The sequence below is a fragment of the Maylandia zebra genome, linkage group LG20 (assembly GCF_041146795.1).
Source record: "Maylandia zebra isolate NMK-2024a linkage group LG20, Mzebra_GT3a, whole genome shotgun sequence".
Lineage (NCBI taxonomy): Eukaryota > Metazoa > Chordata > Actinopteri > Cichliformes > Cichlidae > Maylandia > Maylandia zebra.
Genome location: NC_135186.1, coordinates 34,736,114 through 34,752,892, shown reverse-complemented (window position 1 = coordinate 34,752,892; position 16,779 = coordinate 34,736,114). Strand labels below are relative to the sequence as shown.

Sequence of the window (16,779 nt, the reverse complement as noted above, 5' to 3'; positions counted from 1 at the left end):
GTACCTACAAAAGAGGTCCAAAGAAAGAGAACCAGTGAACCATTGACAAGGTCACGGTGGCTGAAAGCTCATTACGTTACTGTAATGTGAACCGTTTAGTGCTTGGTCTGATGAAAGGTGTCGGAACATACAATGCTTCACAGCTTGCTGCATCTGGAGTTGCATACCTGCAGAACGGTCTCTTGAGTAGCCGTCATGACCCCGTGCCTACGGCCTAAAGCGGCTACAGCCGATTGTCCGGTCTCATGAATCACAGTTTCTTTGAGATTCTGTGCACAGCCAGGTGTGTGCTCCGTCTCCTGCTTTCCTCTTTTACACCCACCCCAGCATCTGGTTGCAGCAGATGTTGGAGATCTTTCTGTTTTAATTTTTTTCCTCCCAACTTTTGCCAACTAAAGTTGGCAATCTATGAGATGTTCATTGTTGTGAAAAGTGAAGACAGCAGAGGAATGTGATGCTCAGTTTAATGTTATGCTATGAAACATTGCTTCCTGGCATCCATGTAGATGTGTTTTCGACATGTATGACCCAAGGGCCAACTGAGAAATTAAGCTAATGCCAAAGTGTCGAAAACTTGAAGTGGCTGCATGAGGCTGTCTCCAAAAGTGAGTCAATCTGCGTTTAGTCCCGCTGTAACAGCATTAACAAGCACATTTAGAGCCTGGTACAAAATACAGTTTAGGACTTTGTGTAGAGTTTATGTTTTTTCCACTCATTCACCTGGATAACTGACAGACAGGTGACCAACACAAACAGCTGAAGGCCAGTGCTAGACCTCATCCACGACTGTAAGTCACATAAATAGAGCTCTTCACTGTATGTTAGATCATTTTTAAAGGCCTAAGTGGCTGATACGATGGTACAGACAATCAAAGACGTTGGTGCTTTAGTTTTTGTGAATGAACTTTAAGTAATTGTTTTAATCTCTTGTTTAGCACTAAGGGTCAGATTTACTAACACACCAAACCGGTGCAAACTGGGTTTTGGTCTGAAAAACGTTTGCATTGTACTTTTCACTTTTCAAGTCAATAACTGTTTTTCCTTTTATCTTATGGTGTGATCTCCCCAATCTTCAGCAGCTGTATTTAGTAATATATTTAGTAGTATCTAAGTGACATGATGCACCCACCACTCTACAGATATCTCAGAAATTATTTGGTGAACATGGCAGAGTTTTAGGTGGTCTTAGCCAAAACATCTATGAGATGTGGTGTAAAAACAATCCACAGAGATGCTTTTGCTACTTCCAGGACTCAAAGCATGTAAGATCTTAGTGTCTGATACCACAGGACACCTTCAGATGTCTGTGAAGTCAGTCTTTTGAATGGTAGGAAATTATTTTCAGTGCCATTAATGAGACCAGCACAGGTTTTAATGTTGTGGCTGATGAGGTCAAATGAAGATCTTGACTCTTTAGACATTTTAAGTTATTTTATTAAAGCAAGCAAAAGAAAAAAAAATGCTATTTTTAAAATTATCTGCTCTACAAAATCCTTGGAATATCTCAATTTCTTTGGGTCCAAAAACCTTCAAACATTAATTTTGCATCCAAACTCAAAAGCAGCAGTTTTTTTTCTTTTGTGACGCCAGCGTCCGCAAACATTTTATGCTGTTTTGTTCTATTTGCTCTAAAAGAATTGAAACTATTAATTGATTTTTTTTGGTAACTGATTAAGTTAAAGCAAATGGCAGTGAATCAACTACAGTAACCACTTCCTCTGCAATACATAAGAATACAGAGAAAGTGTGTGTGTGTGTGTGTGTGTGTGTGTGTGTGTGTGTGTGTGTGTGTGTGTGTGTGTGTGTGTGTGCGTGCGCACGCTCCCATGAGGCGTCATTAATACTTCTATAAATGGTTCACACAGTCTCCCTCATCACGATGTTTGATGTTCAGCATCCAAGCAGGTGGAGGAAGTTCCTCTTTGGATTGTCATCAGTTAGCTCCCCCTTCAAAGTAAAAGCCTCTGACTGGCAGTGAACTACAGAGAACAAAACACAGCTTGTTTTTATGCTGAAGCTTCTAGATATGTTGCAGCAGGACATCTTTGTGCGTAAACCCATCTCCCAGTGTGACATGAAGACATGTCGCCCTCACTTTTATAGTTTTAAGTTTCTTTCTAAAATCTCTGACTGTTCAGACAAGAGAAGATCTGAGTGGATAAAAAAAATATCTGAGCAACTTTAATAAGCTAGCTCAATGGGAAGTCTCCTTTTTGAACCTTTTTTATCCCGAGTTTTGCCTCCAAGGCCAGGTACAGGCTCCACTACTTTAAAGAGTGATGTCTGGTGTCTGGTTCGCAGTGTGAAAGGAAAAGAGCAGAAAAGCAAACTGTGACTTATTCAGTTCATCAAACGGATGATTTTAACTGTAAATGTACAATCTTTGTGGTCCTCTCTGCTTTTCATCTCCTCTCCTCCTCACGCTCCCTCACTCATTCTGTCCATCTGTTGTTAATTAGAAGTAAACAGATCATTACTGCAGGCTGCTGTCTATGCTGTGTGGCGCTGCATATGTTGGAGCTGCTGCTCTCTGCAGACACCAAGCTTCACCTCCGACTGTTTCCTGCTCCAACTCCACCTGAAATCCCACGACACCAGTGTCACTCACCACTCACTTTAATTTTATTAGTGAAATTCAACAAATAGAAAAGATGTTTTTTAGTTTGACAGATCCTGTTGTATTCCTCTGTCACCTGATTTTAGGTTAATAGTCACAACCCTTTTAAAAATATAGAGAGTGAACTAAATGTAATAATAATAAATTAACAACAAAGAGAAATAAAAATAAAAATAAATGTCATAAAGAAGTTGGATATAAAAGAAAGTTTATATCTAAAAATGTGATATAAAAAAATTAGAAGAGTTAAAGTAAATAATCATTGCATGAAATTTAAATAAGTTTTAAAATTGTGCGTTTAAAGACAAAGTAAAATGTTTTTAGAATCATGAAGTTTTATTTATAAATTACATCACATTTACACACAAAAGATGTTAAAGTGCTAAAAGATTAAAGATTAATTAATTTAATAAAGTATTTAATTTAATTTAATTTAATTTAAGTAGTCAATTTAATAAAGTACCCCTGGACTGGCAGACCGGGGTGGTGGTCCCCATCTTTAAGAAAGGGGCCGGAGGGTGTGTTCCAACTACAGGGGGATCACACTCCTCAGCCTCCCTGGGAAAGTCTATGCCAGGGTGCTGGAGAAGAGAGTTCGTCCGCTAGTCGAACCTCTGATACAGGAGGAACAATGCGGTTTTCATCCTGGTCGTGGAACACTGGACCAGCTCTTTATCCTCTCGAGGATACTCGAGGGCGCATGGGAGTTTGCCCAACCAGTCTACATGTGTTTTGTGGACTTGGAGAAGGCATTCGACCGTGTCCCTCAGGGGTCCTGTGGGGAGTGCTCCGGGAGTACGGGGTGTTTGGCCCATTGCTACGGGCCATTCGGTCCTTATACAACCGTTGCAAGAGCTTGGTCCGCATAGCCGGCAATAAGTCGGACTCGTTCTGTTGTGGTTCTGTGGTCCTGTTGCCTTCATCAGGTGAGGGCCTCCAGCTTGCCTTGGAATGGTTGGCAGCCGAGTGTGAAGCAGCGGGAATGAGAATCAGCACCTCCAAATCTGTGGCCATGGTTCTCAGCCGGAAAAGGGTGGAGTGCCCACTCCGGGTCAGGGACGAGACCCTGCCCCAAGTGGAGGAGTTTAAGTATCTCGGGGTCTTGTTCACGAGTGATGGGAGAAAGGAGCCGGAGATCGACAGACGGATTGGTGCAGCTGCTGCAGTGATGCGGACGCTGTCTGTTGTGGTGAAGAGAGAGCTGAGTGTAAAAGCGAAGCTCTCAATTTACCGGTTGATCTACGTCCCTACCTTCAACTATGGTCACGAGCTGTGGGTAGTGACCGAAAGAACGAGATCGCGGATACAAGCGGCGGAAATGGGTTTCCTCCGAAGGGTGGCTGGCCTCTCCCTTAGAGATAGGGTGAGAAGTTCAGCCATCTGGGAGGGGCTCAGAGTAGAGCCGCTGCTGCTCCACATCGAAAGGAGCCAGCTGAGGTGGTTTGGGCATCTGACAAGGATGCTTCCTGGGCGCTGTTTTCTGGTCATGTCCCTCCGGGAGGAGGCCCCGGGGCAGACCCAGGACACGCTGGAGAGATTATATCTCTCAGCTGGCCTGGGAACGCCTTAGGGTTCCCCCGGATAAGCTGGAGGAGGTCGCTGGGGAGAGGGAGGTCTGGGCTTCTCTGCTTCGGCTGCTGCCCCCGCGACGACCCGACCCCAGATAAAGCGGAAGAAAATGGATGGATGGATAATTTAATAAAGGAAGTTATGAGCTACTAATGTGAATTTTATAAAGTAACTGACAGACAATAAGTTAGCACAATCAAAATGATTTACATGATCCTCAGAAACACACATTTGCAAACTGGACTTGATCTGAAAGGGCGAATGAGAAGAAAGTATATTTAAAGAATTAAGATCTGAAGATGATTGCTGATGGAAAGCTGCAAAAAAGCGAACCGCTGTAAGGTCCAGTCTGAGGTTCAGAGATACGCTTGTGTCAGTCAACAGCACTAAATAATGTACATGTTTAGTAGATGTTAACCTCAAAAAGCTGATTTGCGTTTCATCACTCGTCCAAGTGGCTTCTTCCGTCAATGTTAATCCCTTGGTTACTTTTCACTCTCCTGCAGGTGTTCCAGACAGGAAGCATGTGACAAGTGGGAGGAGCCTCAGCACTTTAATACACAACTGGACCAGTGCGTCAACATCTCTGTTTCCCCGAGCAGCATGTCAGTCACCTCCCCGGCAATGCAGGTATGAACCATTATTTTCTTAATTACTTAAAATACTCTCTGTCAGAATTCCCATTACAATCTGCTGATTTTCCCTGAAAGTCAGTGGATTTATTCTTTAGTCCAGCTGTTTGAACTCCTGTTCACGCAACAGCTGTGAATAGAAACCTTTCTGAAGTGTAAATAAGAACTTTACTTTTAGTGATCGAGTGTCTGTTGGTGTCCAGTTAACCATTCAGGTGCAGAACGTCCCTGCGCTGTCTGGTGGGGTTACCTGTGTGTTTGAGGACCTGAGTAATGCCCCCGGAGAGGTGCGGGCCAAAGGTCAGGTGATGTGTATGTCACCATCACTGAGGGACCTTCCAGCACAGACACACTCCTTTGGTAAGAAACACACACAAATTCATGCTTCAGTGAATTCAGAGGACATCACCTTTCCTTACTGTCCTGTCGTGTTCTGGAAATTTGACCTTTAACTTGACCCTCACTTTAACCTAACCCTACTTTTCTCTTAACCTTACCTTAATCTAACATCAGCCTAACCCTAAAATTCAGTAGTTTGCCTTTTGATTCTGAGATTGTGCTAATGCAAGTCCCCAAACAGCAGAAAAACAAGTATACACACACCCGCTTATTCTGAACTTGTTTCTTTTGCCTTCTCGTTTTTCTCGGTTATCACATTTAATGTGCGATTCTAATGTTTTGTAATCATGTCAGCTTCAGTGTAACGCGCCATTATATTGATCACTATGAACTAAGTATTAAGAAGGATGTTATTATGCTGTTAATTTCAGGAGCGAAACGAGTGGTGCAGCTCAGCCTTCGCTCCACAGAGACTGGACACCAGTTCATCACCACAAACCTCATCTACTACAACTGCTCTGTGCTCAACTCGTAAGCCTTAAACACCTCTAACCTAATTATCTCATGTGTCTCTTCGGTAATGAACTCATAAATTCTTGCTGGTTGTGCTCGACCACTCAGAACTTTTCTCTCTTTCCTCTCTCAGGTGCACTTCCTGTGTCAGCAGTGAGTTTCCGTGTCATTGGTGTAAATATCGTCACATCTGCACCAACAACCTGCAGGACTGCTCCTTCCAGGAGGGACGAGTCAGCAACATGGAGGTAACACACACACAGACCTGTTTTCATCACTTAACTGGACTTATAACCAAGCGCTCACACAAAAATGTGATTCACCATATGGGACTTTATGTCCCCCGAAGGAAGGTGAAGGAACATCTTTGGGTCCCCACAATGCTTCACATAGCTGCCTGGCATGTTTCGACACTAACATAAGGCAGAGAGGATGATAAGTAGACGTAATATTACTGTGATTATTAGAACAGAAAAGGTCCAGGTTTCTAAAGACCTTTTTGTGTGCTAAATACCAAGACAAGGATCAATGACACAAGCCTACTGTGCCCAGATCTGAACAATCACAAGGAGATTGGAGGGTTGGCCTGAGTCGTTTACATGTTGAAAATTAAATAAAATGAACATAAATAATCTACAACAATGTACAAAGACAAGCAACAGCAAATAAATAAAAACCTGCTTCTGAATGGCTATGAACAGATGGAAAGCCGTCATAAAGAGACACAAATTAAATACAATGAAGCGCGAAAGCCCTACAAACAATCTGGCATGAATACAAAGAGACATAAAACAACTGTAAGAAGACACAAAACAACATATAACTATGAGCAAGTCACAACAAACTCAAACTTCAGTTCTGCTGTCAGTATGGCTTCTCTGTAGGAGGAAGTGAGGCCGTTGTCTCAAAAGTCATCAAAGATGCTTATCGATGTGTAAGACGAGACCTCTTTTCCAACCTGTTCATAATTGAACACATCATACAGGCGTCGGACTCCAGGCCTCGAGGGCCGGTGTCCTGCAGGTTTTAGATGTGTCCTTGATCCAACACAGCTGATTTAAATGGCTGAATGACCTCCTCAACATGTCTTGAAGTTCTCCAGAAGCTGGTGATGAACTAATCATTTGATTCAGCTGTGTTGACCCAGAGTGAGATCTAAAACCTGCAGGACACCGGCCCTCGAGGCCTGGAGTTTGAGTAATAGGCAAATTTCTAGAATTTTCCATCCCAAACCTCTAAAACTTTATTTATACTTTTGTGTTAACCTTATGTAAGACTTCATGTTTATGCTAGTAGCCGACACGATTGCCACCAGTTACTCCAGTGCAGGACTGTTCTGAGATTTTTCAAAAACATGTTGGCAGTGGCAGTTTTTGCTCTTCAGGATGACTTTACTGTTCGATTAGAAGTGCACATAGAAGTGGGCTGGGTCAGTACAATATATATACAGTAGTAGGTGCACTTGAGGTTTAGAGTATGGAATAATGTGCGGTGTAAGGTTTCAGATGGGTTTCCAGTTACGACATACTTACAGTGTGGACTATTGCAGAGCTATAAGTCCTCTATAAGCATAACCTCTGCTGCTTCAAATGGACGTTCCCTTTATCTTATGGTGATCCTAATGGTTAACTCGAACTCTAACCACTCAATTTCTGTGCCTAACTCTCACTGTGTAGAGTTTCAGGCCATGTGTTGGTTTTTGTTTTTTTGATTGACCCATTTGCCTTTAATTCACGAGGCCAAGACACAACATGGAAGACGTCCATCTCCCCCAAGTCCCAAGGAACCACAAGAACCACTTGTCAAAGTTAATATACGTTTCATTGATCAAGAGATGGGGAAAAAAGCAGGATTTGAACCTGCCGCCCATGGTGAGCCAAGGCCAAACTGCAAACAAATGTATCACAACCAAGATAACCAAAAAAAACACATCCTTCATAACAGGATCTGTTCTTCTTCAACTGGACCTCAAATCTCGGGTTCCTGTTTTCTCGTTAGCCTCTGGCTCCATCATTGCATTTGAAGACACTGGACCTAAATAAAGGTAATTAGTGAGATATTTCCACTTGCCTAGCTCTCAGGTGGGCACCGGTGACCGGGTGGATGTGAGGAGGTTAATAGCACAACAGCAATGATTAATTGTGACCATTTTGTGACCTTAATTAACAGTAAAAATAAAACCATCCCAGTGGAAGTCGTTGTTTCATGCTGGCCACCCTCACGGCAGGTGTCTTTTTTTCTTTTAGAGGAAGAACGTTATCCTCACTGAAGTCTTCTCTCTGCTAGACGTGAAACACGAAACACATGAAACCCACAATAGTGTTTCTTGTCTGAGTCGCGGACTCTCGCTCGCTGCTGTCAGACTCTTCTCTCTGACTCATTTTCTCTGACACTTTCCCACTCTGTCTTTCAGAGCTCGTCGTCTGTGACGGCTCTAATTCTTGGCTCTCTGACGGATTTTGCCAGAGGTGCAGTGCTGCCAGAGTTCACTGGAACGAGGATCTGCCTCATTTTTTCATAGAAAATTGGTTAATTAGACTGGGTGCCTTTTCTTTAAAAAAAAGTGTGTCCATTTAGCTGAACAAATTATCACTAAATAGCAGGAAAAACACAATCCACCTTTATATTTTGTGTCAGGCAAGAAAATCTTGATAACAATTTGATCTCGCAAAGTTGCCAAGAGTTTAAAAGGTGCTGTTAGTCCTTTTCCTCGTTTAGTCTGCACATTAAAATAATTAAAACAAAACTAAAGTAAGCTACTTATTGGTTAAGTAGGCTAAAGATGAAAGGCCTTTTTTGATCAGCTGAAACAGTAACAGTTAATTAGACTTGAGTTGTTTTAATCTTTTGAGCTACGAAGAAAGGAGAATCAGAGAAACATGCACTGATGGAGAGTAGCGGGATGGGAGGGGCATGTAGCGGCTGATGAAGCTGGTCAGACAGGCTTGAAGGACAGATGATCGATTCATGAAGTCGGTCTAATATTAGATCATTTGGTCGGTTATAGTTGACTGACGCTTGTAAACCTGCCGCTGTAGGACGGATGACTCCATAACCTTCAAAATGAGTTATAGCTCAAACTCACACGAGCTGGTGCATTTTTGTTGAGCTTCATTGCTTAAACAAATAACACAACACCTCTGGATTTCCCATCTGTTCTTTCAGTGAACCAAAAAAGAGGTTTTCTCACACCTAGTCATCTTCAAATGTTAATAGATATATTCCTCTAGTATCTATTAGTCTTCAGCCATTTCTTCATTAATTTATAGTTCGGTGTACTGGGTATTTATAGAGACCTGTTAGCTGACAGTGTGTCTAAATCAGACAGTTTCTTCTACAGGATGGAGCAGTGATGGAGGTCAGAGCTGCTCCCTCTGTCATTACATGGTTCAGTAAACAACAGTAAAGCTTCAGGTCAACAGTGAAGGGTGGAAGCGCACACACACACATACACACACACCATGTTTAAGTCTGTCCTTGCTGATGCATTCAAGGACTCTGTGACTGATGGGATTTAAGAGTCGGCTCCTGAGAGGTGTTTTCAGTCAGACGAGCTAAGCCCAAATGTTGTTTAAACTCGGATGTTTCTCCATTTTCTGATCTAAGTGCTGAAGTTTTTCAAGCATGTGAGTCATGTGGAAAAGTCAACAAAACCAGGAAGCAGCACAACGTTCATACTGCATGCTTTCTCTATCGTCTTGTTTTCTCAGCTTTTTTTAAGAACACATTTTTATTGAGCCAGAAGAAACACAAGACGTGTTCACAAAATAATGAACTTGCAGAAACTGGACAAAACAGTTCAAAGAAAAAGTATCTCAGAAAACAAAAACTGCTGCAGATATCAGTTAAAGGGATTTGACCCAATTAGTCAACGCGTGAAATTAAACGAAGAATGTTTTTGATTTAAAAACAAAAACCAACAACATATTTGGATTTTCTCTACAGTCACAGTGTCATCTGCATGAGTCAGACACCTGCTTCAAAGAAACACAACTTAGTCGTAACATCAACAACTCCATAGTTTAAGGTCTTGTTAAATATAACAGGAAGTTTATTTTACACATTATATGTGTGCAGAAGCAACATAAAGCAGGGATATGCTTTAGGTTTCCCAACCACTGTGCCACGGCACGCTGTTCAGGTGTGCCGTGGAAGATTATCTGCTTTCACCTGATTGGTAATCTAAGCAGCGGTCCCCACCCCCGGGCCACGGACCGAAGTCGTTTGGTACCAGGCCGCAAGAGTTGACCCTCGGGTGCGAAATTTATGGTTTTTATCGTTTTTTATCATCAACCGCTGGTCTGAGCGACTGCGTGAGTAACTTGCAGAGTTACATTCTCTTCCACTAGAGGGCAGTACAACTTCCTGCTCCAGTTAAATTGGTTGCTAACCTCCAGTAAATCAGAAAACGAACAAATTACATAGTCATCTGACAACACAGCGCATAATGGCAATAGATAAATATTTGAAAAGAAAAAATAGTCAGTCTGACCTGGTCCTGGAGAAAATCCCGACCCAGATGAAAGCCCTGGCATGAGTACTGGTCAGAAGAAAGCAAACATGGTAAACTGTGGACAAAGTGAGCCAATTCTGCTACATCTGATTATCAATATGCTTTTTGTGGGATTTTTGTTTGGTGGTGTGCCGTGTGATTTTTCTAATGTGCCGTAGCTCCAAAAGGTTAGGAAACACTGTTTCAGGGAGATCTCATCGTTGATAATAGTTTGGACACAGAAGATGTGAAGGACCACTGGTTTATTTTTATGAGATGACCAGATGTTAACAGCTAAAGATGAGGAAATGAATGTGTGTTTTCTGAGATTAGTGCTGCCAGTGGTAGAAGGTGGGATTTTTCTGTGAGACAGAGTAAGAAAAGGCAGCGCTGAGCAAGTACTGGGACCAGAAGTTGTCTAATCAGTAGTAGGCAGTAGTAAGAAAATAAGCACATAGGAGAAGGGCACACACTCTGTCATGGCTTCAGTAATGACAGTGACCTCCTTAAAAGTCAGAGACAATGCCGTTGGATTAGCAGACTGTGGTGGTCCTTTTTTTAAGAAAGAGATCAAACTGACGATTGGATACAGGAGTAGTTGTGGGACACTGGGCAAGTCCTTTATCCTCTGGCAAAGGTGTTTCTGGCATGTGATGCCACATCTCGTAGGTAAGGTGCTTAGTGCATGTCAAACTGGGAGGAGGGCAGACCCAGAACATGCTGGAGTGATTATTGTTCTCAGCTGGCTCGGGAACAGCTCGGAGTATCCTCGGAAGAGCTGGTGAAGGTGGCCAGAAAAGGGGATATGTGACTGTTTCTGCTTAGACTGCTGCCACCAAGACGCAGGCCTAGATAAGAGGCGATGGATGGATGGCCTGTTTAAGGCTGTGCAAAGAGCCAGAAGAAGAAAAGAAAGATTGTTTTTGAACAAAGCTACTTCAGTGTCCCAGAATAAAAATCTGGAGCTGGAAGAGAGCAGAATATGTCGCCGTTAAAAACCCGTCACATCAAAAGGTATGATTGTTTCAAGCTGCACACAAGTAAGCGCTAAATAAACAAAGAGGGAAGTAAAGAGTGGAGTGTTTCAGCAGACAGAGCAGTTAGTTTGCTGTGTAATGTGGATCCAGCAGTCAGTTTCCACCTGCCACTGAGTAACAGATCACTCGTGTCGCTAACGAGCCGAGCTGCTCTCAGTCTGCTTGTTATCTCGTTAGTGGAGAGGATAGCGAGCCGGGATCGAGTTGTTTGGGCGTCTCGTTGACGTGATTGGTGCTCGGTGTCATTACCGGGTGACAGAAACAACCTCTGATTGGCTAATTGGTTAATAGAAGATGAATAGCCACTTAATTGACATGAAAACGTCCAATCCTGGCAATTAATGTTAATTACCAGGCAATTAGGCAAACTAAGAGAGAGAGGGAGGGGGGAAATGAGGGAGTCGTGAGGAGAAAAGAGCAATAGAGGAAAAAGGAGAAGGAGGAGGCTGAAATTTCATTATTCTTTATTTAACCTTTATTCAAGCAGGTTAAAGTGTCTCGCAGAGTAAAGGTCTCTTTTTCATCTGTGTGAGAGGAAGACGGAGTGAGGGAGGGAAAAGGACGAAGAGAAGCAGCTCTGATGTTCTTCATCCGCAGCTGAGAATTTAGGATTGTCAGCAGAAAGAGGAGAATAAAGAAAGTGCACAGCTGAACCACACAACTACTTATCTGTTTTTCACAGAACTCACCTGACAACACGACTTTTAATTAACAATTTCATATTTCAGACTGTAAGTAAATTGTTTTTGCATTCTGTTGCTGTTTCTTCCTGATTTTACTTTATTCCTCTTATTAAATGAGGAACAGCTTCTCATGTAAATGTTACAGCAGCTTAGTTATCAGCTTTAAGTGAAAAACACCTTTTTGCTAATAAATATATGCATGTTTCTCCGGGGCAAAACGTTTTCTGGCTAATTACTAAAATATGAATTATAGAACTGTAATGGATTGTTCTGTGGATGGTGAAGAGAAGAGTGATGAAAGGAGAAGAACAATACTGTTAACCAGAGAACTTGTAACACAATGAGACACAGGTGGAGATGACTAAGGTGGGGCAGACGATCAGAAATGAGGAAATTCAGACACGAGAAGATAAAATAAATATTTGTAGGATCAGAGAACAAAGACAGAAGGTGACGAGAAATGATTAAATTATCCTGTTGTTAAGTGATGACGTATGAACTCTGCTTCCAGATGCAAACGACTCTGCGTTTATTAACCTCCTAGGACCTGGCGTCCACATATGTGGACATCACATTTTGGGTTATTTAGACCAAAATACTCAATTTTGCTCTACAAGGGCCTGATATCCACTTACGAGGACATTATATTGCTACTGTTTTATCGAAATTTTAAAAGAATGTCCTCATTTATGGCTCTCATTTTTCTTAGAAACAAAAATTAGGTAAAAAAAAAAAATTTCTGGTAATTCTTTGTTTTTACATTAATCAGGTCCCAATCAGCCCAAATATCAAAGAGAAATTAAAAATGCATGCCGTGGAAGAGTTCAGGTCTTAGGAGGTTAAAGCTGTTGTGTTTTTAACATGTTTTAATGCTTTAATGTTTAGTTTTCTGTCTTTAGTTATGTTGGAAGTGATAGCAAAGCTGTGCGTTTGAATTTTTAAGTCAGAACATGCTATATCATATTTAGGTTAGCAAGCTACTTGATTGTTACACCTGGTAAAGCAGCAACACTGATCATTTTATTAATGATGAAAGAATTTAGATAGGATTTAGATTCCTGCCCCAAGTGGAGGAGTTCAAGTATCTCGGGGTCTTGTTCGCGAGTGATGGGAGAAGGGAGCCGGAGATCGACAGACGGATTGGGGCTGCAGCTGCAGTAATGCGGACGCTGCACCGGTCCGTCGTGGTGAAGAGGGAGCTGAGTGTAAAAGCGAAGCTCTCAATTTACCGGTCGATCTACGTCCCTACCCTCACCTATGGCCACGAGCTGTGGGTAGTGACCGAAAGAACGAGATCGCGGATACAAGCGGCAGAAATGAGCTTCCTCCGAAGGGTGGCTGGCCTCTCCCTTAGAGATAGGGTGAGAAGTTCGGCCATCCGGGAGGGGCTCAGAGTAGAGCAGCTGCTGCTCCACATCGAAAGGAGCCAGCTGAGGTGGTTCGGGCATCTGACAAGGATGCTCCCTGGGCGCCTCCTGGGTGAGGTGTTCCAGGCATGTCCCACCGGGAGGAGGCCCCGGGGCAGACCCAGGACACGCTGGAGAGATTATATCTCTCGGCTGGCCTGGGAACGCCTTGGTATTCCCCCGGATAAGCTGGAGGAGGTGGCTGGGGAGAGGGAGGTCTGGGCCTCTTTGCTTAGGCTGCTGCCCCCGCGACCCGGTCCCGGATAAAGCGGATGAAGATGGATGGATGGATGCAGAATTTAGATAGTTTGTGACTCTCAGTGATGCTGCAGTGTTAGTTTGACTTTGGGACCTGAAGCGCAGTTTGGACCTGGAAACGGCGAATGACGTCAGACTTAAAGACCGGATTAAGACAGGACAGAGGCGAAGTCAGGGAAACACTGATGACACTAAAACCAGAAGGGGAATAACAATAAAATCTAAATGTAAACTAGAACTCCACAATAACACAAAAACCTGGGAACAAATACATAGATTATTTTCTCCTTTCATATTTTGTTGAATCCTTGTGGATGATGCAGGGTTTAATTTTATTAGAAATTCAAACAGACTTCAGATTTCCACCCTTGACTCGTGGGGGATGTAGTCCACTTTCAGCTCATTTGCATTATTGGAAACGCTCTGTGGGGTTTACATGAGCTAACTGAATAGAGAAGGAGGAGGTAGCAGATGTGACGCCCAGTAAAATCTGTGAACATCCTTTAATTCTGATAAATTTTGAACCTTTTCTGCATTAAAATTCATTTTATTAAACCACAAGAACATTTTAGTGCGCTGTCTTTGGACCTTGAATGCAGCACCACTGAGTAATGTGTACAGATGTTAAGGTGCGCGTGTGAAAACTGCTAATCTCTGCATGTGGAATTTAGTGGTCCACGTTTTCATCAGAGGGGCTTTCCTACCTGTCTCCTCTTAAAGTGCTTAAAGTCAGTGTTTTAATTAAATGATGTATGTCTTGGCAGTGTTCAGGTGTCGCTAGTAACGATTAACCCACAGAGAATCCTCAGCTTGTTCTGCAGCTGATTTGGACTTCACAGATCTTGGATTCAGTCTCGGGTCATGTTTTTCTGTCTCCCCACAATGTTAGTGTTTTGACTCTGGCTGTTTTTATAACTGCAGCAGGCAGCTGTTCTCAGAGTAAAAGCTCTAAAAGCCACTGAAACACCCAATAATCATTTTGCTAATGATCACTGTGTGTTTGCAGAACATAAGTGAAAACACAGTTTGCTAAGATAATTTAAAAGCTGATGATATGTTGATGATAATAGCTGAAAACACTAGGCCACAAAAGCCAATCCTTTCTGTTTTCCAGACTCTGCTAATGATAAGCTCAGTGTTTATATAGCATGTAAGCTTACAAATCACACTTCAGTGCAATAAAAGAGCCGCCTTTGTAGACTCAGTGCAGAATAAGAGAGTATTTGTGCGATAACTGCAATACTAAACGAGTAGAGATAAGGCGAAGCTGTGCAGGAAACAAGGAGCCGGTTTCTGGAGTTGTCACAGTCGGTGCATAGACGGGGAACAAAAACGTGCACTGGAATGAACGAAGGAGATCTGTGTGGATTTAGTTCCATTGATTCAGTTGTGCGATTTTGTGTTTTCTTTTACCCCCAAAGTGTAAACTCACCCTGAGCTAAACCCCACCCACTGTGTAAACATGCTAAAAGGAGAATAAGATAAGAGGTTTGAATGTGTGAGACGGGACTCACCTGTTGATCTCCAGTGCAGAGAAATATAGAAAGCAGCAAAATTCTCTGAGTCCTGTGAAGTGGACATTAGTTTAATCAAGGACCATGGTGCTCATGAGCTCAGCCTCTGACAGGCCCAACGCTGGCGCTGTTGCAGCTGAGGCAATACAGATGCAAGAAGACGGCTCTGCCTCGAAGCCTTCGCTGCATCCATATGAGCCTCTGAAGAGGAAAAATACAGTCTGCTAAGGCTATAGCTAGAGACGCTTTGCATGATTAATATTCATAATTATCATTACGGCTCTTATACTGGCTCCTCAGTTCGTCCTCTTTCTGTAACGAGCCATTTTGGCTCCTCCCCCTTTAAGCCAACTTTCTCTAAACTGGCTGCTCCTCACAAACAGGAGGTTGGAACAGCAGGTGGAGGTTCAGCGCTCACAGTTAGAGATGTGATGACGACATTGGGGATGTCCCCTTTTTGTGGCATCATATAGACTCAAGAGTACGCAAAACATTCTGCAACTTGAGCTTTGGGATCATTCACAGTGACCTTAACTGAAACATTAGCTATGTCCCAACTCATAGGCCGCATGCTTCGGAGGACCCGGCCTTCGCCGTCTACGTGGGCCGGGTCCTTCGAAGACCGAGACAGAAATGGGACTTTTACAAATATGTGATGTCTTGATAAACCGAGCAGATATTTGAAGTTTACACAGCTACATTCTAGCCTGAAAATATGTTAAACGTTTATTTGTGACCCAGACAGAGTAATAAGAGTAATATTAAAACTAAGTAGCTGCCGCCATTGTTGGAAACTGGAATTGGCTGGGCTGCGCTATGAATTCTGGGATAGGTTGGGCCACGAAGGATACACCCGACCCATCCTTCAAATCTGGGGAAAAGGAGGACGCATTTGGAGCAGCCTTCGAATTGGGACATACCTTTTTTATGTTTAATATGTTAATATGTTCCTCCTCTGGAACAGTCTGTACAATGTCATAGAAATGTTGAAAAGCTGTGCCAGCATTTTCTTTCCAAAATGGCGTGTTTGGCAATTTTTAATCCCATGAAAGTAAAACGTTCGAAACATTTAAATCGTATAGCTGTAACTATGATGAATTGTAACCTAAGCCCAGGTAAGAGTAACAAACTTTCTCTCAGACTTATGCAGCACGCTCCACTTCAGTCAAACTCTACACCTCACAGTTTTCATCAATCACTGACAGTAAAAAGGATCCAAGCTGAATTTGGTCAATGCAATATCATAAGAAAAACTGGAGACCAATTTACAAACTGATAACAGAAACACCGTCACTGGAAAAAACCCCAAAACAAATGTAATACACCCGATAAATACCCCATATATCGGGTTGCAAAAACATTACATGTATATCTGGGACTCAGTAGTACTCAGTACTCACAAGCTGGACTACACGCTTCCTTAACACGAGCCTTAATTTTAATCTCAGCTGCACACTTTTAAAGTTTTATGATTGAAAATCTGCATACAGACATATAAACATATGGCAGAGCATTCAGAATAGCCTCGGCTGTAATTCGTGCTACAGCAGTGGACTCCAGGGCCACATTTCACCATGATGAAAAGCACAAGCACTCATAAGGTGGAAACAGTTGCAGCCTTTCTGCTTCTGCTGGTACAGATCCTGTGTATCAGAGGGACAGGTGTTCCTGGAAGAGGAATCTTTGATTAGAGTTTCCTGCTGTTTCCTGGTTAGAAAT

The 16,779-nt window shown here is 42.7% G+C and overlaps 1 protein-coding gene across 1 annotated transcript in view; it reads left to right on the top strand.

Annotated features, from left to right (window-relative positions):
* Positions 1 to 16,779, top strand: part of plxna3 (plexin A3) — a 136,550-nt gene that overhangs the window by 87,155 nt on the left and 32,616 nt on the right. Inside the window, exons 9-12 of the mRNA XM_004568188.4 lie at positions 4,693 to 4,816; positions 5,022 to 5,178; positions 5,589 to 5,688; positions 5,804 to 5,918. Coding sequence (XP_004568245.1) covers positions 4,693 to 4,816; positions 5,022 to 5,178; positions 5,589 to 5,688; positions 5,804 to 5,918 — 496 coding nt within the window. The remainder of the gene's footprint in view (positions 1 to 4,692; positions 4,817 to 5,021; positions 5,179 to 5,588; positions 5,689 to 5,803; positions 5,919 to 16,779) is intronic.